The 22,323-nt window shown below is 38.5% G+C and overlaps 1 protein-coding gene across 2 annotated transcripts; it reads left to right on the top strand.

The window, feature by feature from the left end:
• Positions 1-553: 553 nt before the first annotated feature.
• Positions 554-18,278, top strand: SMIM3 (small integral membrane protein 3). Of its 2 annotated transcripts, none has more exons than XM_063445403.1 (2): positions 554-620; positions 18,011-18,278. In XM_063445403.1, the coding sequence occupies exon 2, from the start codon at positions 18,037-18,039 to the stop codon at positions 18,211-18,213; it is 177 nt and encodes a 58-aa protein (XP_063301473.1). In that variant the 5' UTR covers positions 554-620; positions 18,011-18,036; the 3' UTR covers positions 18,214-18,278. The 2 variants fall into 2 exon arrangements, with proteins under 2 accessions (XP_063301473.1, XP_063301472.1); XM_063445402.1 differs by lacking the exon at positions 554-620 and adding an exon at positions 9,672-9,857.
• Positions 18,279-22,323: the final 4,045 nt, after the last annotated feature.

The following is a 22,323-nucleotide window of genomic DNA, read 5'->3' as shown; positions in this document are numbered from 1 at the left end:
TTGGTGCACTGCATTAAAATATTCCAAAAGTTCCATTTGTTTCGGCATTGGTTTATATGCCATCATCAAAACAAGGGCAAGTGAAGAATAATGTGTACTCCTTGATAATTTATTAGAAACAAGGGGCCATTTTCAAAGCTTGCATACCCTCCTTCAACGTTCATTGACCAATGATCTCTTCTTTACATTATATTAGGTCTTCCTGTTTTCTCCTTTCCCTACATGTCAAAAACATTTTGCTTGCATTATTCAAATTTACTACATTGCTACTAACAATAGTAATCATCAGTTAAATCTAGTGGTTCTTTACTCCTGTGCTAGGACCAATAATAGGGTCACTCACTGTGCTACTTCTTTGGTTTTCAACTACTTTTAACAGGTACTTCATATTCATCAGTTTAAAACATGCATATTATGAGCTCACTGGAACAATGCAGTTAAAATGAAGGGGAGAAAAAAGCATTTATTATCTTTTTTTTCTTATATTCCTAAAAATCAATGTATTTTTCAAGTTCTGCAGCTAATCTGATCCACCCCCTTTTTTTCTCAGCACTAACTTCCATATTCATGATGTTCAGTCTCCAATCAAATACTTATCAAAGAGAAGCATTGTAGACACAGTAAGCACATTTGGAAGTTATAAAAAAAATATATGTAAAAATAAATATTTGTAAAAAAAATAAATTATATAATGGTATAAATTAAATACTGCATATTTCATTAAATATATAAATATAATGAATTACTCACTTTATTTTAAAATGTTTACCAAACAGGCTTTTTAATAGTGCAAACAAGTTTGCAGGTTTCAAATAATTATTGTTTCTTCCTCTAAATGACTTCGAGTCACATCATAGAATTATTAGCTAAATATTATTTATCTAATTATTAGAGAATAATGTATTGGAGTATGTATTTTTAGATAATAAAAATGAGGTTGATAAGAAGTATTTATCCAGGAAGAATACAGTTAGGTTTCTGTAATTGTCCAGAATGTCCTAAATATAATTATTATTCAGCACAAAATTCTATTTTACCTAACAAAGCACAAACAAAAAAAGGGATAGGTACTCATGGTATACACACCATGTCTCATAGGTTAGCTTTTCTGAGACTGCTAGCACCTGATAAAACTCACAATAGGAAGACTTTATCATCTACATTTCCTGGAACAAGTCTTTTATACAATAAAGTGTTTGTATTAAACAAAAGTTTTGTTGTGGCACACTTTAATAACATGTCAAGGGTAACAATGAACACAAGTTTGAAGAAATGATGACTTCAATTCAATTCACGTTGCCAACCATGAATCTTTGTAGCTGTTCTCTACAAAGAGTTTTGTAATCTTTTCTATAAGAGAAAATGGGGAAAATTTTCCAAAATTCTTCAGAGGTTTAAACATCGACATAGACTTCTTCTTCCTTGTCCTCACGTGTTTACATTATCCACAGAGCCAATTTTTTTTATTAATGCCCCAGTTTTAAACATTTGAAAAAAAAAACAGCAGACATATGCTGAGACATAACAACAGTCGAGCGATCGCCTAACCCCTTGATACATAAGTGCAGTATTTGTGTGTACTGTTAGTATTTAAATGCAGTGGTGTGTTTGTGTGTAGTGTTGGTGTTTGATTGCAGGGGTGTATTTGTTTTTAGTGTTTGCATTTGATTGCATATCTATATTTGTGTGTTGTATTGGAATGTGATTGTAGAGGTATATTTGTGAGTAGTGTTGGCTTTAGAATGTTTGTATGTATGCACTTATACACATACACTTCTACAAACAGATACACATGCCGACAAAGATACATATACATACACACAATACACACTGACACACAGAGAGACACACAGATACACATACACACTGACACGCACAAATATACACATATAGGTCATAATTAACATGTTTTTTGCCACCCTCTTGTTTCCATAAGTTTTGGGTGGCATCCCTGGCTAATGCTGGCCAAGGCTAATGGGAATCTGAGGCTCCAGTTTGCTCAGCCGGTTCAACTCCTTCTTCTGTCTTTCTCCCCTTTTTCCTCCCCATGTGGCTCTCTGTAAGCTGGGAAGGAAGAGCCCTTGTGGATCTGTATCCGTGTGTCATCTTAGTCATTTCCTCCCAACTCAGCAGTTAATCTGTCAGGGACCCACTCCATGGTGCTCTTAAAGGGCACTGCAACAGACCAGGCCCCTGATGCCAGAGCCACATTAGATCGCCCTAAGTTTGAGGATCACTATATGGTCATGTCCAGTTTGCTGGATCTGGTGTGACTGGACTGGTGGTACCGTGTTTCCCTGAAAATAAGCCCTACCCCGAAAATAAGCCCTAGCTGAATTTTCGGGGTGGGCTGCAATATAAGCCCTACCCCGAAAATAAGACCTAGGCATTGTACCTTTGCGGCCCGGCGGGACTTCCTTCTTCTATGAGGAGGAGGGGGAGGAGCGTTGCGGGCCGCGGCAACGTGATGACGACGTGCGCAGCGCCGTCAGTCTGCCTTCACGGATCTTCAGCGGAAGGATCCATTTCCGGGCGGTGAGGCACCCAGTGGTCGGACTCTTTGAACTGTGAGTAGATACCGGTATTTTATGTCTGGGACTGAATTAATTAAAGGGGGGGGGGGGTGAATTAATTAAAGGGGGGTGAATTAATTAAAGGGGGTGAATTAATTAAGGGGGGGTGAATTAATTAAAGGGGGGTGGATTCATTAGAGGGGGTGGATTAATTAAAGAGGGGGTGGATTAATTAGAGGGGTGGATTAATTAGAGGGGGTGGATTAATTAGAGGGGGGTGGATTAATTAGAGGGGGTGGATTAATTAGAGGGGGGTGGATTAATTAGAGGGGGGTGGATTAATTAAAGGGGTGGATTTATTAAAGAGGGGGGTGGATTGATTAAAGGGGGTGGATTAATTAAAGGGGGGTGGATTAATTAGAGGGGGTGGATTAATTAGAGGGGGGTGGATTAATTAGAGGGGGGTGGATTAATTAAAGGGGTGGATTTATTAAAGAGGGGGGTGGATTAATTAGAGGGGGGTGAGGATTAATTAGAGGGGGGTGTGGATTAATTAAAGGGGGTGGATAAATTAGAGGGGGTGGATGTATTAAAGAGGGGGGGTGGATTAATTAAAAGGGGGGTGGATTAATTAGAGGGGGTGGATTAATTAGAGGGGGGTGGATTAATTAAAGAGGGGGTGGATTAATTAGAGGGGGTGGATTAATTAGAGGGGGTGGATTAATTAGAGGGGGTGTGGATTAATAAGGGGGTGGATTAATTAGAGGGGGGTGTGGATTAATTAAAGGGGGGTGGATTAATTAGAGGGGGTGGATTTATTAAAGGGGGGGTGGATTAATTAAAGAGGGGGGTGGATTAATTAAAGGGGGTGGATTAATTAGAGGGGGGTGGATTAATTAAAGAGGGGGTGGATTAATTAGAGGGGGGTGGATTAATTAGACAGTACGGTATTTTGATCCCCAGACAAGATGAGTGCAAAGAGAAAGAGCTATTCTGTCGAGTACAAGAAAGGAATCGTGGAGGACTCCCACGGCAAGAATCTGACCACTTTCTGCAAAGAGATGAAGTTAGATCTCCGAATGGTCCGAAAATGGCGAGCAGAGTAAGGTAACCTCAGTCAAAAGGTGGACGAGGGAAATGCTAAGAAGCGCAAGTGTGGATCAGGTCGCCAGCCATAATATCTTGAGCTGGAAGATGTCATCTGTGAATGGATTGCTGACAAGAGAGCAAAGGCTTTGGTTGTGCGCAGGGCTGATATTTAAGCATTTGCCCTTGAAATGGCACCACAATTCGACATATCCACAGAAGATTTCAAAGCATCACACCACTGGCTGGATGGCTTCCTTAAGCGATATGCACTGTCTCTAAAAAGATCGACAACACTGTTCAAGCTGGAAGATAATGAAGTTGTTAAACGTGCACTTGCATTCAAGTTCTATATTGATGGCATAGACTTTTCTAAATACCAACTCTCCAACATGATTGCGATGGATGAAACTGCAGTGTATATGGGCCAAGGATCTCAAACGACAATTGATCAGAGGGGAGCCTCCTCAATCTACGTTCCCTCCACTGGTTATGAAAGTGCACGTGTTACTTGTGTTTTGGCAATTCGTCTGGATGGAACAAAAGCCACACCTCTAATTATCGCAAAGGGCAAGAAAGATAAGATTGAACGCGTTTCAGGCATTTATGTTCTTGAAACAGAAAAAGCCTGGTGCACACAAGCAGTTATAAGAAAGTGGATCGATTTAATGCTGCCACTTGTTCTGAGAGGTGGCCAAAGAGGTCTGCTAGTCTGGGATTCAGCCAGCACTCACCGCGCAAAAGACATGAAGAACTTCCTTGCAGAGAGAAGAATAGATCAAGTAATGATTCCCGCAGGAATGACTGCTTATCTCCAAACTCTTGATATTGCAATAAGCAAACCATTCAAGGACCATTTGCGCACGGAAATCAATGAATACACTGAAAATAGATTGGTCAGAAATCAGCGTGGAAACTTTGTGAAGCCTAAACTGCTAGAGGTCGTGACATGGGTGAAGAATTCATGGGATAAAATCACTGACAGCTGTGTTGCCAAAGCACTACGAGCAGGCTACATGGACAAGAAGTACTCGTTTAAGGAGAGCTATATTGATTTACATGAGAGATTAGGCCCAATGGTTCAAAAGGAAATGGAGATGCAAGAAATTCAGGCTGGCAATCAGGGTTTGGAGAGTTATGATGACATTCCAGAAGAAGATGACATGATTGTAATTGAATAAATGTTGTTTACGGTAGGGAGAGCTACTGTACCATATATTGCTGTAAATTAGAGATTAGGACCAATGGTTCAAAGGAAAATGAAGATGACTGTGCCGTGATTTGAAGAAAAGTTGTTTAAATGTTGTTCAATGTACATACCGGTACCGTAAATAAATAAGCCCTACCCTGAAAATAAGCCCTAGTGTGTTTTTTGTGACTAAAATTAATATAAGACCCGTTCTTATTTTCGGAGAAACACGGTAGTATCACTGCTGGCCCGGACTTTACTAGCATGAGTGTCTCAGAATCGCTACCCATCTCTTGCTGTTTGATACTCCAAGGGCAGTATTTTAACATTTAGAACATGCCTTATACCTTTCTGTACAGGAGGAGCTCAACTTACTCCCTAATACGGAGCCCTTTTTGATTTAAAAAAAGTAACATAACATTTATTTGAGGGATTCATAGCTAGCATATTAACACATGGTAGTGTAAAAGCAAAATTGCCCTTTTTCTTACATACAGTAGATGTGAAAAATAGATAACTAAACATAGTCAAATGCTTTGCTTACAGATATTTACAAGGACCCAGTAGGTATAAGTAGCAGCACAGCTTACTAAAAATGACAACAGAATGTAAAACGAATGTCTGCATTTAAGCATAATACTCACATACAGTAAATATAGTTAAATCATATATTTATAAAATTAAGATATATATAGAAAACTGCTATAGCAATCTTTATCAATCTCTGGAATGGTAATGTAAGGCTGGCATTAAAATGGCAGAATGCACTCACTCGTCCCCACTCACTGACTGTAGATATTATATGACCCATTGAAATTCCTGTACTTTTTGAAAGCAGGTGATGAGCTTACATATTAGGCATTATAATAGTGACCAGTAAGTTCTGGCAGAGAAATTCCTTCCTCTACAGACAGGTAATCATAACTAGAGTATACGTGATGGCTAGTGAGGGTTTTTTGACTAGATTTCACACTAAAAAATAAATCATTTATACTTGATTTAGCCATTGGTATGTTATCTGACATATTCTTGTTGCCATTTGCCTGTGATCATAGTACGTCATTAATAAATCAGTTAGTTGAATGATTGAATAAGACTCTGGAGATGGGGCGGAGCTTAACCACAGAGCCGAATGGACGCCATTCTCCATGGCTCTCCAGAACTGACGGCCAATCCTCGATAAATCAAAGGCACATGGGGTCATCGACACGAGAGAACCCCAGACATGACATCTGGCATCTGGGCACAAGGGGCCACCCACCGATGCCCTTTTTATATGCCCAAACAGGCATGAAAACCCACCGCGCCTCTGGCCTACCTCGCCCTCCCTTCTGTGGGGACCTCGCAATTTCCAGTGGTGTTTTTCCTGGGCCTCAAGGACTGGACCCAACTGCCGGCCGACCAACAGCGACCTCCCAGCACCAACATGGGGAGACAATCGCAGAAACCACAGGCAGGTACACCCAAAGATTCCCAAGATATAGGGGCCCTGCTGCAACGCACCGCAAGCCACAAGATGGTGGCCGAGCTAGACCCTGAGACCGGCTCTACATGTTCGGAGCAGCCTTCAGAGGGATAAAGGGTAGATCGGCGGCCTGAATCACCAAGCAGCCCACAAACAGAAGGGGATGACTCAGCCCCAGCCACGAAACGGGATATCAGGCAACTACTGCAGGAAATGAAGCAAATGTTTGAAGCTGACATAAATTTTGCAAGGACAGAAACACAGGCACAGCACGAGTACAGGCCTCTGAAGAGGGCATACTAGATCCCAGACAAGAAGTGCAAAGCATGGGGGATACCCTGCGATACTTACAGTCTGCAAACACAGTATTTCAAAACACACTATATGCCATAGAAGACCGCAGCAGGCGCACGAGTATCAAAATTGCAAGAATCCCAGACACAATTTGGCCAACTGAATTGCCACAGTACCTGAGAAAGCTCCCAGCAGTACTCCTACCGCACACCCAGGCTAAGAATCTTGAATTCAATGGCCACTTCCACATAAACAAGGCCAAACGAGCACCTTCAACAGCTCCAAGAGACGTCATAGTCCGCTGCCATTCCATGTCAGACAAACACTGCATTCTAGCAGCAGTAAGGGGCAAGACCTCATTAGACTTTGAGTCATCACAACTCACCTTTTTCCAAGACATCACCCAGAACACCGTACTCTGGAGGAAGTCATTAGGTGAAGTGACTGCACGACTGCGGATAGAGAAAATGGAATATAGATGGCTACTGCCAAGAACCTTAGCAGTTATCTGGTGGGGCATCCTGAAACTTTCCACTGTGTCAGAGTCCCCAGCCTTCCTCCAAAAACTGGGATTGCAACTGAGCACCCCAACACCGGAGATACCATCAACCTCCCATGAATGGGATCCAGAAAGAACTGTTCCATTCATCCCAAGGAGCAACAGAAGGCTAGTAACAGTGACCTGAACACACCACATAATGCATAATATATGTTTCCATGTTTTTGTTTTCTCCTTACTGAGTTAACTCTGCTGTTCTCTTTACTTAATGTTTGGCTGTTGCTTTCCCTTAACTTACTGCTAAGTACGAACCCTTAAGCAGGCCGTGACAAACCCCTCCCCTCCCCCTTAGGTTATGGGTCACCACTACTCACTATTTCACATACCGACCACCTAGCACACACCCTCTGCCAATGCTCTAATAGAGACCATGGGGTTAAACAGTGGCACGAAAGCCAACTTATACCATGGTAAATGAAAAAGCCACCCTTATTAAGCATAGTTAAGCTCCATGGCCTTTATCAATTTTGTTATTAGCTCTTTTCTTCTGTACTTGTCTTCCTCCTATGGCACGTCACTTACATGCATTGTTGCAAGAGTCAATGGAAGCTGCTGGATCTCAGGAAAAAAAACCAATAGTCAAATGGCCCTGGCACTTTTTGTAATGGCACAAGATGAGCTAAAACCAGCTTGAGATCTGAACGGGGACCCACCGAAGAGCAGGCTATTTGAGCTGTTATCCATTCTCAATACTCTCTTGCACCTTGTTTTTCTGCTCGCCACAAGTTTAAACGGTAATCCAGACGTGGACCCAATTTGCTGCCAGCTGTGTTCTATTGGCTATAACTAGCACCCACCAGAATCATGGCCACCGGGATCCTTACTGGCGACCATTTCTGATCACGCAGATATTCGGGCTATGAAAATAATATAATTGCTTCCCGAGTTCAAGATCATCTTTCATCTGCTGTCCATTCTCAGGTACTCTCTTGCACCTTTGTTTTTGTTATAATTTATTGCACAAGGCCATTTGCATGTGTAAAAGAACACTGTCTTACTAACTATGATGTTACTGCTATTGCTTAAAATAATATGTGAATATATAAATTATTATTTTTATTTTGCAAAGAATGGCTATTGTAATGCATTGACAGCGCCAGAATCACCAGAGAAAGATTATATAATATGTATACTTTGGTTAAATGGTTCTAGTTCTGTAGATTAACCTAACTGAAAGCATAGCTTTTTTCAGTTTAGCTATTGTGACCAAAAATTGCAATTCCCTTTGAATTTTCACCTTAGCAAATAACTCTATAATAGTTTCACTTTCCTTTAGTATTCTTTCATTTATTTATTCAATAAATAGTTGCTAGTTCCTTTTCATAGATTAGCAACGATACAGTCTCAAAATTACATTATAACAGTCACAGAGTACATTATAAATTAATTAAATGATAGAATAGAATCTACCCATTTTGTTTACATTTATTGTACAGAAATACATTAAAAAGATATTTTATAAAAAATATAAAGAAATGTATAGCTCTGTTACAAAATTCAGACACAACAAGAATACTGAGCTTCTACAAAAGACATGCATTAGGATAAAAGACAAGGACAGAGGGATTTGGGCCCCAAAAAAGATACTGTACCTCCTAAAGAGTGTCATTTGGGACCTATGATGAAACTGCTCTAAAAACCGATAGGAGCCATATCTTATCAGTGATATCAGTTTACACAAAACATGGTTTACTACTTAATAGGGTTGTGTGTCATTCATGTGGGGTCTGCGACTTGGCTCTGTTTGCTGGAAGGAGAGAGAATTCAGTCCAAGTTGTGTGTATGGCACGCATTCACTGCATGCACAAACTTAATATAATTAACACAGAAGCAGGCTGTGAGCAGAAGCGTTGTTTTGTGTTTTACAAAATACCGCACTTCTAAGTCATTTTCTAAAAAAAAAAAAAAAAAAAAGAAAAGCTTAAACTTGGCTTGTGGTGCTGTTTCACCTTTGAAAGCATGCAAAGCTGTGATGGTGCCAAGTGATCCTCTGTGGGTGCACAGAACAATGGAATAGTAAATCTCATTTATCAGATGGATACCTGGATCTCATAGAAAGTATCTAAGTGAAATGCAATGAAATAGATATAGCCATTTATACTATGATGATTGTTTTTCACTTTTTTATTTTTATTTTCTTTGCATATATCCATGAAATCAAAACTGGAACCAAAAATGCTGAGTTTATTATTGCCCTTTTATGGTCTAAACTTTATAATTCTCTTGTCAATTATCCACAAATAACCACATTAGTGTTTTCCACTAACATTCTGTTTTGTATTAAGATATACCCACTCTCATGTATTATGTTGTGCTGTATTACTGGTAGATGCTTTCTTTCCTTGTGTGTGGCTGGTGTAATCAAGGCACAGCACATTCTGGATTATTGTATTACAATACTTGTGAGGGTCTGATGTCAGGGTGCATATTGTTTTTCCTTCACTAGGAGGCTTGCTTCATGACAGACTCGAAGTCCCTTCTTAAAGGAGGAGGGAAGGAACTGAATAAGTTTCCCCTCCTTTCAGGGCTAGACCCATCCCTTTCTGTGATATACACAGTGAGAGGGAAAGCATTTTAGGCACAGAGCCTAGACCAACATAAGGGAGAAGCTGTGTGTGTCAGAGTACAGAGATCGCTGTGTTCACACTGTATGGGGTGTGTACTGGCACTCCTGAGTTAAAAGTCTAAAGTCTTCGACGTTTTTTTTTCCAATACACTTTTTAGACTGAGCCATGGAGCAGCTTTGAGCAGGTAAGTGCCAACTACCCGTGCTCAGACAAGCAGACAGTTTAGACACCTATAGAATATTAATTGACTTGTAGGATTCTCTATTCTGTAGGATGGATGGTTCTATAAAAGCGATACATTTACGAGAGCAGTGCCAGATGGTTTAACGTTTAAGTACGTTATGGGGTGCCATGTTAATTCGGGACATGTGTGGAATTATTATTAAAGAGACACTGGAAATACGTGTCCTATGTTAAAAATATCATATGACGTGCAAATCAATCATTAGAATCATTACAGCTCGTTATTAAAATTATGATAACGTTTTTAGTTTTTGTTTTTACATTTAAAATTATATTAGTGTAGTAATATAACTACAAAAGGATCGTTAATTCAGTTTTCATGTACTTGAAGAAACACGACATTGCTCTATGTCCTAACAAAGGGCTTGCTAAGATTCTGCAATAGACACATGTGACAGTAAGTATTGTGATGGACACTTGGAGGGAAATATAGCTGGGGGAGCTGACACTGTTAGACAACAAACAGGGGTATTGAATAAAGTGAAGATTCAAATGAATTCCACATTTCAGGCCAAAGTAGCCGAATTAAAAGCATGCCTGACATTTTTCCAATTCAGCTTAATTGGACCTTAAATTTTAAATTCACTTTGAATTCTCGTTTTAGTGAATAACCATGAAAATGTGTTTGTAGCTGTTTATGAGTGTATTTGCTTCAGAACCTGTTGTAATCAACTGTAGTGTTAACAGAGTTAAATATATATCAGTTAGTTCTTTTACTACTCTGAGAACAAAACTTTTGTTTTAACATCATGGTTATTGACTTTTCTTGTTCTGAAGACAACGCCTGCACAGATATCATTCTTTATTATTTTTCATAATGTGCCTGATTCCTTTTCGTGTTGTGACAGATGAACACTGCGTATAGTGATATCACACACAGTACTGATATCCTGAATGCATGTAACAATGGCAGCAAACGTTGCCCGAGGGGATGATTTACAACCAGTGAACTGAATTCAGAGTGAGTAATTCTGAGCTGACATCCGTCAGTCTACTGCATTGAGATACGTGATGTTATTCCGTTTTTTTTTTCTCTTAGAACACACTCATGTTGTGCACTAAACTAGGAATCTGGAGAACTGATAATTCTGAAAATAGTTGATTTCAACTTTCTCTGACCTTAGCTTGGCTAATTTGGTCTAAAATGTGCATTTTCCCATCAATAGTTCAGTGGATAATCACATTTTTGTGGAACAGAATATATGTTGAAAATCCTGCTTGAAACAACAGACCTGTCTGGGATCCCAAATCTGTTACAACACAGAAATTACACCTTTGACGTCTGAGGGAATTCTTTGTATCAATTATTTGTTGATGAATGGCTACAATTTTACAATGAGATTTGTATTGAAGTGTTGCCATGCCTCCTATCATTCCCCATCTAATAATCTGTCATGTCTCTCATTAAGGAACAATAGTTAAGTGGCAGATAATTAGCTATACAATGGCATTCCAGTTACTTGCCAAAGTCATAAAAGAATGTTAATGTATATTTAAGTGACAATTAAAAGGGATAGCAAAACCTTTTTTAAAATAATCATTAGGACAAGTAGGCAAGTAATGGTTTGTTTCACTGTCTAAGCCTTTCAAGTTTGGTGACATGTTTGTGACTCTGTCAGAGCAATTACCAACTTGCTTTCTCTGCTGCTACTGAATAAATTTGTTCAGGGACTATAGGCCAGTTGGTGCATTTGTTGTTGAGCAGACTTGCAATGCATGCCCTAAGAGAGCTGGGTTAGACACTGAACCCAAGCAGCACTTTATTGAAATAGCTTCCATTATTGAGAGTTATAAAATCATTGAAGGCAAGCCAAGCCGAGAGTGGGCTTGTAAGGGATGCAGTGCACAGGCACTCTTAAAAAGGTTGTGGGTCACCACGCTGCATTATGGATGCTCCCCTTTGGGGAGAAATGTTCTGTATTTGCTTCAAGCAGCCTGTAGTAGTGCATTTAATGATGTGCTAGGATTGTGCTTCTTGGGAAGTTGTCTCTGTTTTTTCATTCCATTGTTTACAGAATGGGAATTTATAAGTTGTATTTGTGTGCTGACAGCAAGAAAAGAGAGAGTGAGCAACATGGTGCATCTGTTAGACAGATGTCTTATACACACTGATCAGCCACAACTTGTCTAATATCGTTTGGGTCCCCCTCGCGCTGCCAAAACAGCTTTGATGCATCGAGGCATGGACTTTACAATACCTCTCAATGTGTCCTGTGGTATCCGGCACCAAGACATTAGCAGCAGATCTTTTAAGTCATGCAAGTTGCAAAGTGGGGCCTCCATGGATCAGATTTGTTGTTCCAGCACATCCCACAGATGTTCAATCGGATTGAGATCTGGGGAATTTGGAGGTCAAAGCAACACCTTTTTCATGTTCCTTAAATCATTCATGAGCAATATTTGCAGTGTAGCATGGTGCATTATCCTGCTGAAAGAGGCGACTGCCATCAGTGAGCACCATTGCCATGAAGGGGTGTGAGTCATCTGCAGCAATCTCTAGGTGGATGGTACGTGTCAGTGTAACAACCACATGAGTGCCAGGACCCATGGTTTTCACAGAGCATAACACTGCATTTGCCGGTCAGCCTTCTTCCGTTAGTGCATCCTGCATCGATCTTAAAGGACCACTCTAGGCACCCAGACCACTTCAGCTTAATGAAGTGGTCTGGGTGCCAGGTACCTCTAGGATTAACCCTTTTTTTTATAAACATAGCAGTTTCAGAGAAACTGCTATGTTTATAATGAGGGTTAATCCAGCCTCCAAATCCTCTAGTGGCTGTCTCATTGACAGCCGCTAGAGGCGCTTGCGTGCTTCTCACAGTGAAAATCACAGTGAGAGCACGCAAGCGTCCATAGGAAAGCATTGTAAATGCTTTCCTATGCGACCGGCTGAATGCGAGCGCGGCTCCTGCCGCGCATGCGCATTCAGCCGATGACGTCGCGATCAAGATGGAGAGGAGGAGGAAAGCTCCCCGCCCGGCGCTGGAAAAAGAGGTAAGTTTAACCCCTTCCTCTCTCCAGAGCCCGGCGGGAGGGGGTCCCTGAGGGTGGGGGCACCCTCAGGGTACTCTAGTGCCAGGAAAACGAGTATGTTTTCCTGGCACTAGAGTGGTCCTTTAATAAAGACCTAAATAGGTCGAAACTTTGATTTTTGCACGGTTGTATGTGATTTCTTTGAAGATTTATTAAAACACCATCAGATTGATTTGGAAGACCTGTGAGTGCTCCCTTATATATTTTCTTTGTATATATGTAAAGAAAGCAGAAACTAGGAACTTATTCTTGATATTCTTTGCAATTGACCTCTTAAGTCATTAATTTCCGAAGCTAACCATAATGGTTAATGAACTAATGTAAATGACTCACCTATACATTGTTCAATATGCACCCGGTTCTCAGTTGTGTGTACATATACATATACACACACACAAATATAATGTGTGTGTGTATGTATAGGTGCACACAACTGAGTGTGTGTGTGTGAATGTATATGTACACACAACTGAGAACCGGGTGCATATTGGACAATGTATAGGTGAGAGGATTATAGCCCATGTAAGGAAAAAAGTCTATTAATATTCCTTATTAATCGGTAAATTACTTTTTTTTTAAAAAAAGTTTTAGGTTTTTCGGTCCAGACACAATTATCGTTTTTTTGTTTTCATTTAATAATATGGCATCTAGGATTACTGAAACGAAAAATAAATGTAAAAATTAGTTTTACGCCAAACACTTGGATTCTGAGGGTTGTCTTTCTGCAAACCACTTGATAGTGAAGGGGTTAAACACTGAATGAGTTAAACCAATGAATGTGCCAGTCACGACTGTCATCATTGGTATGTGTCAGAAAAAAACATGGATTTGTTTAATAAACCATCTCCTTTATTGCAGTCATTTACATTAGTTCATTAACCATTATGGTTAGCTTTGGAAATTAATGACTGAAGCGGTCAATTGCAAAGAATATCATGTTCCGGACACTCCTAGCATCTGATTTTTCTTATTACATGATTATAAAACGGCAAATTATCTGCAGAATTTCTTGGAACATCTGGAAGGGACTTGTGGCCAGTAAACTTATTTGCTCTCTGGTACATCCCAAAACAGACTTTTGTTTACCATTTTCAACATTTTATTGTTTTACTTGCAATTTATTTTCCTGGGTGTGCATAATCATTCATATTTTCCATGTGCAACACCAGAGGGGAGGAACAGAAATGGAAAAATTTACAATACATTTACGTGCAATCTTGATACAACTTTGAAGGTTTGTTTTTGAGCAGGGCTTATTATTATTGTTTGTCAATTACTTATTATTACCCCCATTGCATCATTTTATCAAGTGCTGCTGAATCTGATAGTAATATGTAAATGCCAATGGTCATATTTTGTGCATTTCTATGCTCTACATATGCACTACAAACACTGTGTACTAGACATTGTCTCTTTTAATTAGAAAATAACTGTCACTTTTTTTAAAGGACTCTAAAATAGCACCAATTAGACAGAATGTGAAATCTCTATTTTTTTTTATTGCAATTACAGATTCATTGTGCACATAGTTTTTTTATGTACTTCCTGTTTTCTTACAGTTGCTATTAAGTTGTGAATCTTAACATGCTTAAAGCAACACTAAACTTGAACGTTTTGATTCTTTAATAAATAAAAAATGAGAGGCTCCTGATTGTCGCAGCCTCTTGCAGGTCTGAGAGAGGGCTGTGTGTGTTTTAATTGTATGTATATATATTTTTTGCTTTTCTTTTTATTTTAAGAGGGTTATTCACTAAAGTGAGAATTCAAAGTTAATTTTAAATTTAAGGCCAGAGTAGCCAACCTGACAGCATAACTGACTTGGATAATTTTTCCAGTTTGTCTATTTTGACCTTGAATTTTAATTTTGCTTTGAATTCAAACTTTAGTTAGTAACCCTGTAGTTGTATTCATCATTCGTTGATGGGGAACTAAAAGTTACCACATTTATCTTTATCTGTCTTTTTATGTAAAAGTGAGACCACATTTCTTTTAGAGGTAGTTTACAAATTTTCTTTCCCACTTTATGCGACATTATGCTCCATTTTGCCGAGCACCACGCCTACCTTTGTACCATAACTACTAAAATGAGCAGTAGTGGTTATGGTGCAACATGTGTGACATGTCATGATTCCCTTTTATTCCAGAAGTTTGGTCCTTAAGGGGTTAAAGTATCCCTTTAAAAGGTTACTCCAGGCACCATACCCTCTTCAATAATTTGAAGTGGTCACAGTTCCTGGAGTCTGTTAGTGCAGAATTTCGCTTTGAAACTCTACAAATACCGAGTTTAACCCTTTTGCTGCCGGAAGTGTAACTCCACTTCAGGCAACGTCACTGAGGCGTCATTTGCCAACCAAAAATATGAGTTCCGGTAATATCAATTCTGTGCATATTTCCGTTCACAGAGAGTGATCAGCTGATGCTCTTAGCCAGTGAACGAACGTCAGGATCGACATCCGACTTCTGCAACTCTGCAGAAGTTGGATGTCATAATCCTGCTGCTCAGGAGATCTGGTGCCAGGTGGGGACCCAGGTAAAAGGGCAATCTGTTGTAAAATTTATTTTAGTTCCTGAAGTTATTACTGAACTATATGCAATAATTTTTCTACTTTGTTTCAGTATATCTCTTGACTGGGTTGGAATTTCTGTGATATTCCAAAATGAGTATTTCATAAAATTCTATCTTGTTGTGAGAAAAAGTCTGTTCTGCTGAACAGACATACTAATGACAGGGTTATGACTGAAAACTCTATTTTACACACAAAATATTATGCATTTTGTAAAGCTAAAATCTACTGTGCCTAAAAGGGGAACTGTAACTTCTCTTAAAAATCCCCTATAACTTGTGTTAATTTTTTTTTTTAGAGATACACTATTTTCTTCTAAATGTACATTTAAGGAATACTAGTGTTAGGAATATAAACCTTTACTCCTAACACTATAGTGTCCCTTTGGCCCTTCGGCAGGTGAAGGTTTAAAAACCCTTTAAAATACTTGTTCCAATGCCAAAGCAAGGCAGAACCTAAAGCACATGCAGGGAGAGCGCCACACACGCTTTAGGCCTTCCCCATAGGAAAGCATAGCATGACAACGTACGACATCATTACATTAAGTTAAACTCAGTGAAACAGTCAGAAGAGCTCTAGTGGCTTAAACCAACCAATTAGAGAGCTCTGAGTCAAATTGCAGCCTTTCCCCACCTTGCGAAGCGGACAGGCCTAAAGGAAACAGAGCCAGAGCTAGCAGCTCCAGACTTGAATACTAGTAAGATTTTGCTATTTTTGTGAGGCACGAGGGGACCAGGGGGGCTAGATGGGGGTTTTAACCCTATAGAGTCAGGAATACAAGTTTGTGTTCCTGACCCTATAGTGCTCCTTTAATGTTGAAATGGCAATTATTAGAGTGATAATCATGCTATGTTTTAATGTTTTTTAAACAGAGAATAAAAAAAATGACAAATTAACATAGCCACAAGCAGGCTATTTTAGCATTCCAAAAAAAAAACCTAAGATTTTAGCATGCAAAAAGAAAAATAGGCCAAAACCATGCATTAAAGCTGTATAGGTCCCAGACTGTGTCTTTAAAATAAATGACATAAAAATTTAGCTCAACTAGTAGTGATTCTTCTTTAAAACAAACATTTCAAATATAATTTTATGTACATTATTGATTTTTCTTACTTGCTGCTCAGTCACTCGAGACAAGTTGCATAGTTATGAGTAATTGGTCTGGTTGAAGTAATCAGATCTTTTTATCACAGTCATTATAAAAACAAAGGCCAGGCAAACACTTTTTATTGTGTAATTCTTTTTGGTTATACATCACATCAATGAAAATAAACATGTTTCCTTCCTTGTTTGCAATATTAATACATATAATGCTTATCACTTTAATAATTGCTATTCAAACATTGAATGGAATAGAGACATCATTCAAATCTTGTTCTAAGGACAAACACATATTCTTATCTCCAAAATACATCAGCCAGATAAATGGACAACCTCTGTAATGGCTTGTGTGGCATTAGAATTGAAAAGATTTAAAGGGACACAATTGCAATTATTTTACATCCTCATTAATCTTAAAGGGCACTCCAATGGGGGATTTTACACACTTTTTAGTAACTACAAAAAAGTAGGGAAAATTAAAACATTTGTCATCTTAGAAAAATATTCATATCTAAATTAAGGTTACGATTTAAAAAGGTTTAGCTAACAAACTTAAAACACGATCAGCATGTCATTAATAAGTTCAAAGTGGAATTCAGCATACATTTCAATTGTTAAGGATGAGAGCCGCATAGGAAAACATTCTCCAAGTAACCTATGTTTTAAGTTCAGCTATGTTAGTCACAAAAATTCACTACTTGCTTGAATTAGGTGTACAAAAGGTAGTTCTTTACTGCAAACCTCAGAATTAAAATACCTCTTTGAGCTTCCGTTTACTTAATGCAAATTATGACAGCCTCATTTGTTGAAAGTTGCTTCATCACATACAAAAGGATTATAGAAGTTCCCTTGAAATGGCTTATGTCAGTGGGATCTTCAACACCTGTTTTTGCATGTATGCGTGAAGATGCCAAAGGCAATTTGTGCATAGCACAGGAAGATGATGATGTCAACTTTAGATGATTGCTGGCTGATGTCTGTGGGAGGGCTTACCAACAATTAGGCTCCTTTGTCTTTTTCATTGCTATGCATGAGATAAAGTTCCCTGTATGATTTTTCTTTATATATATATATATATATATATATATATATATATATATATATATATATATTTAGGTTTTAATGTAAAAACAAAGTTAAAATAGTAGAAAAAATAATAATCTTTATTAAAACACAGTCAATACATATTCTCTTAATGAATGCAAAATTTAACAAAGTACCTGTTACTCAAGAAAATAGTAAAGACTCTAACTTTAGTAACCTGTTTTACAGTAATAAACAATATGCGCACTTGAGATTTTTCATATTAACTTTGAATACAGGTAGTTCCACTGCAGCTGGCCTGTTCTTTTTTGTTGTTGTTTTAATTTCATGTCATGATATTTTCTTGTTGCAGAAACTGGGACACCACTTTATGCCAACATGAATGATCTTGCAAGCTCAACACCAGTGGAACTTCCCAAACATATCCTGGATGTTTGGGTAATTGTACTCATCATACTGGCCACCATCTTTATCATGACATCTCTGTTACTGTTTCCGGCAGCATCTGTCATTATCTATAGAGTAAGAACTCATCCAATTCGAAGTACCAGCTAGTAGTAAAGGAACAGAACTGGACTATTGCTGTTCTTGAAGAGCATGGCATGCTTGGGGATGGACATCGTTAACATGAAAAAAAAGAGACCAGTTCAAAGTGGAATATTTTTCCACACTGTTCAACACTAATGCATGGATCAATGTGTACTTTCTTGAGGATACATCCATAAAAGGAATTGTGGATCGAAAATATTGTGTGCAACATAGTGTTGGCTTGTACCACTTCATTAAAGAATAACTTATCAATGGACCTTTGTGAGGGAGCTGTTTAAATATTTGCACGTGGTACTCACTGGCACTCAACAAGGTTTCAGTCATTTCACAGTGCTCTGTGCTTGTTTGTTGAGCTATAACTAAATACTTTGCAATGAGAGGAACTGGAAACTATCAAAATTTAGATCTATTACAGTGAATTCAAATTTCCACACCGTTATTTATTATATCCCAATACAATAGACACTTTATTGTAGAAGTTGCTGACTTGCAGTAGTTCATGTGACCAACAAAATGGAAGTTTATTTTTCTGATATATCACAAATGAAGCTAAGATAGAGCACATTGGAATAAGAATGCTAATGTAAAATGTATTTATTGGCAGTGGATTTATTTGGAACAGTACTATCTATGACTCACTTTGGTGTACGGTTAAGAAGAAATAGATATAACCTGTCAGCAGCCTTTAATGAAAGTTAGCATTCTAGAATGTGATATTGCCTACAGTAGGTGTGTGAATTATCTGACTCTTGGCTGCTGTGGTGTATAAATCTAGAACAGTGGTACTCAACCCATTTGTCAAGGCTTACCAACAGTCTAGTGTTTCTCAGGATCCTCATTGGAATAGAATTCACAAATGCCTAGATCCTAGACTGTTGGTGTACCTCAAGGCTTGGGTACCTCAAGGCATAGGAGACACTTTCCAAGCTGGAATGAAACTTAAATAGGAGTAGGGTCATTCCAGTGATGCAACCAAAAACTATATGTGTCAACCTGGTGCACTTGTACACCAATCTGGCAGGCATCCCTAAAAGCTCAATCCCTCTCTAAAATACCAGATTATTGCTAAATAACATCACAATGTGTTTTTCTCTTGTGTTTTTCTCTTGGCCAGAAGTGAAAGATCAGAAACAAATCAAAAAGGATTCTGGGGAAGTTATGCTAGAGGTGTGCTAGTATACTCAAGAAGTTACCAGTTGAAAGTTAGATATACCTTGTCTGCAGAGAGATCTTATGACCTACTCAATAAACCCTATGTTTTATCAACTATGTAAGATTGTTAAAATCCAAAGCAAATATTCTAGCCTAGTCACGCATACTAAATAACTGGACACCGTTTGCACAGTTACATAAACATTAAATTCACTGGAAATCATCTTTGCAGAATGTATCTGCAGGTTCTGAGTACATAGTGCTGTAATTGATTTCTAACTGATTTTGGCAGCTGTTTGCAAAAAACATGTTCAGCTAAACTAAGGAGATCACCTGAGACTTCACACTCAAGCTGGCTGGGTAGGTGTGTTGAGGTCAAATGAAAATCAAAGGAGAGTTTGTATGCTGATCACTCTAAAATTAGTATATGATTTTAAATTTAGCAGAACTTCAGGGGAATTGATCATGCTGATGACAAATAGATGGCTGTTGGTCAGAAAACTGTCATCTATGGATTTTGTAAATACACAAAAATAAAAAAAAACTATGAAAAATTTTTTTTCATTTTCAGATTCCAAGCACGTCTTTGTTTTTCTTGAAAAGTGCAGACATTTTTACAATCCGGTTAATTATTACTGAATGCTGACAACTGCACAGCATTTTATTTTCTATATAAATTATAACATTAATAAAATCTTTACACTGATTTACCATTTATTTATTTATTTATTTATTTAACAGACAGGATACAGTCAGTTTTGCACTAAAAGAAGTTTGGCATAGATACAAAATCTAACATACCTATCCAAAATTTAAAAAATAGAATACAAAACAATAAGAGATAAAGAAACAGTAGCGACTAGTAAAGTGCACCAGTGCATCATGGGCAAAAAATACAAAACCTAGTCTTCACAGTACTATAATTGTGCTTGCTTAATGGCAATAATGGCAAGTTTCATGACTGACATGCAGTACCAAAATAAACAATATATAATAAATATAACGGTAAGGATATTAACAATAGAAGAGTAGTACAGCGGAGATGGAGACAGGGGTATAGGGATAGGTATGTACCCTAAAATAACGATTACTAAGGATTGATAATATCTTCCCAAAGAGGCCACATTTTGAAATATGAAGGTATAGAACCTTGGACAGAGGCAGTCAGTTGATCTATGTGGCGATTACCGGTATCCTCTATATTAACTCTGGCCTTGTGTAACAAGAGGGTAACAGATTTTAGCCAGTTTGCAACCAGTGCACTTCTGGTGGTCAATGTGATTTTATTTTTCGAATAACCTCTGAGAAAGGAACGGAAGCCTCTCTATGGGCAAAGACAATAAAAAGGAATGTGGACCCTGCTCAAAAAGTCTGTTGAAAATACCACCATAATAATATTTTATATATTTGTTCTTGGTGGGTTACCGCTATGGAAATTTTAGCAGCTGCCTTCTCAGATGTCCTCTTCTCTTAAATCAAATTCCCCTGGGTGAGTGTACAAGTATTAGAATGGGAACACATAAAGGTATAAATAGTGGATATTAGAGCTTTTTGACCCATTTCAGACTAACATAAATGCTGAAACAGAGTGAGTTCCTGATTATATAGCAGATATAATGTTGGGAGGTTAAAGGGGTAGATTGCTTCAGATTATGATAGTCTAGCAGGGGATCCTGTAGGTGTTTAAATCTTCGCACTCCGGCTTCCTGAACATTACCAATATTCTTGTGGTACTTATACTTATGGTGGACTCTGTCCTAAATGGATAAGGAATTGTGCATCTTTTGCTTCCTTTGGTATAGCTCTCCCTTGTCATGTTCTCTCATGTTCTTTAGTGTCGATAGAATTCTTAGATGTGTTGTCATATCCAAGGATGAAAAGACTGCAGATGGAGTAATATCTATGCAGGAGGAGACAAAAACTTCTACTATCTCCCTGTTAACGGAGGCCCCAGTGCCTGGGGGGAATGAGTTAGGGGCTGAATATTTGAGCAGCAGAGGATGTAATGTGATGGGCCCCTAATGAATCTGATTTAAAGTCTTCTAATACATTTCCTGCCACTGGTTAAGGGGTTGCCATAAGTTTGGTATCTATACATTTTCATGATCACTGACCATGATTATATAATTGCAGCATGTGTGCGTATGTACATGTGAGTGGGCTTAGCTCATTGGCTGAAATCGAGAAATGTATGCTCTCAGACAGAGCTGACCTCAGGAAATCTAATGGAAGCTACTAACAGGAGCCATACAGATCTCCATGAGGCAGAGAGTAGTGCCTGGTGGACCCCAGTTAACTAGTTAAACCATTAGTTAACAATCTGACTACTTACAATAAGAGTGGACCAAGGCACTCCTAGTACCACACGCACTACAGCACTGTAGTGCTTATGGTGCTTGTGGTGTGCCTTTATTATATCCATGATCTCTACACAGGAAGAGATGAGGCAGTGCCTGGTGGACCCCAGGGAAGTAGTCAAACCATTAGTAAACAGTTTGACTACTTACAATGGGGGTGCACCAGGTCACTCCTAGTACCACATGTTCTACAGAATGCTGCAGTGCTTATGGTGATTGTGTTGTTCCTTTATTATATCCACGAGAACATCAGAATATAATTTTAGCCACATTTTGCACTCACACCTATGAATATAGACACCTATGATCCCAAAGTATATAGTCATTATGTATCCATTGCTCTCCATGTCTTACATTCTGAAATAGATTTATTAGTTGGAGACAAGCTGAGGTAATGAATTTCATAGCAACTGCAGTGGTTGAATTTTGGAATCTTACCAAGCATCCAATTACAATATAAATGTCTTTGTGTTTAAGACGACAACTCTTACTAACAATTGGCCAAAGGCATAAATAAATATCCATTAATAGATCACATGCTGTGCAACTGCAATCAACCAAATTGTGGCAGCTGAACCAGTAAATAGTTTAACCCTCTGGGCTCAAT

This window comes from Pelobates fuscus, chromosome 3 (assembly GCF_036172605.1).
Source record: "Pelobates fuscus isolate aPelFus1 chromosome 3, aPelFus1.pri, whole genome shotgun sequence".
Taxonomy (NCBI): domain Eukaryota; kingdom Metazoa; phylum Chordata; class Amphibia; order Anura; family Pelobatidae; genus Pelobates; species Pelobates fuscus.
The sequence above is the reverse complement of the archived record's forward strand: the minus strand, read 5'-3'. Positions and strand labels throughout refer to the sequence as shown.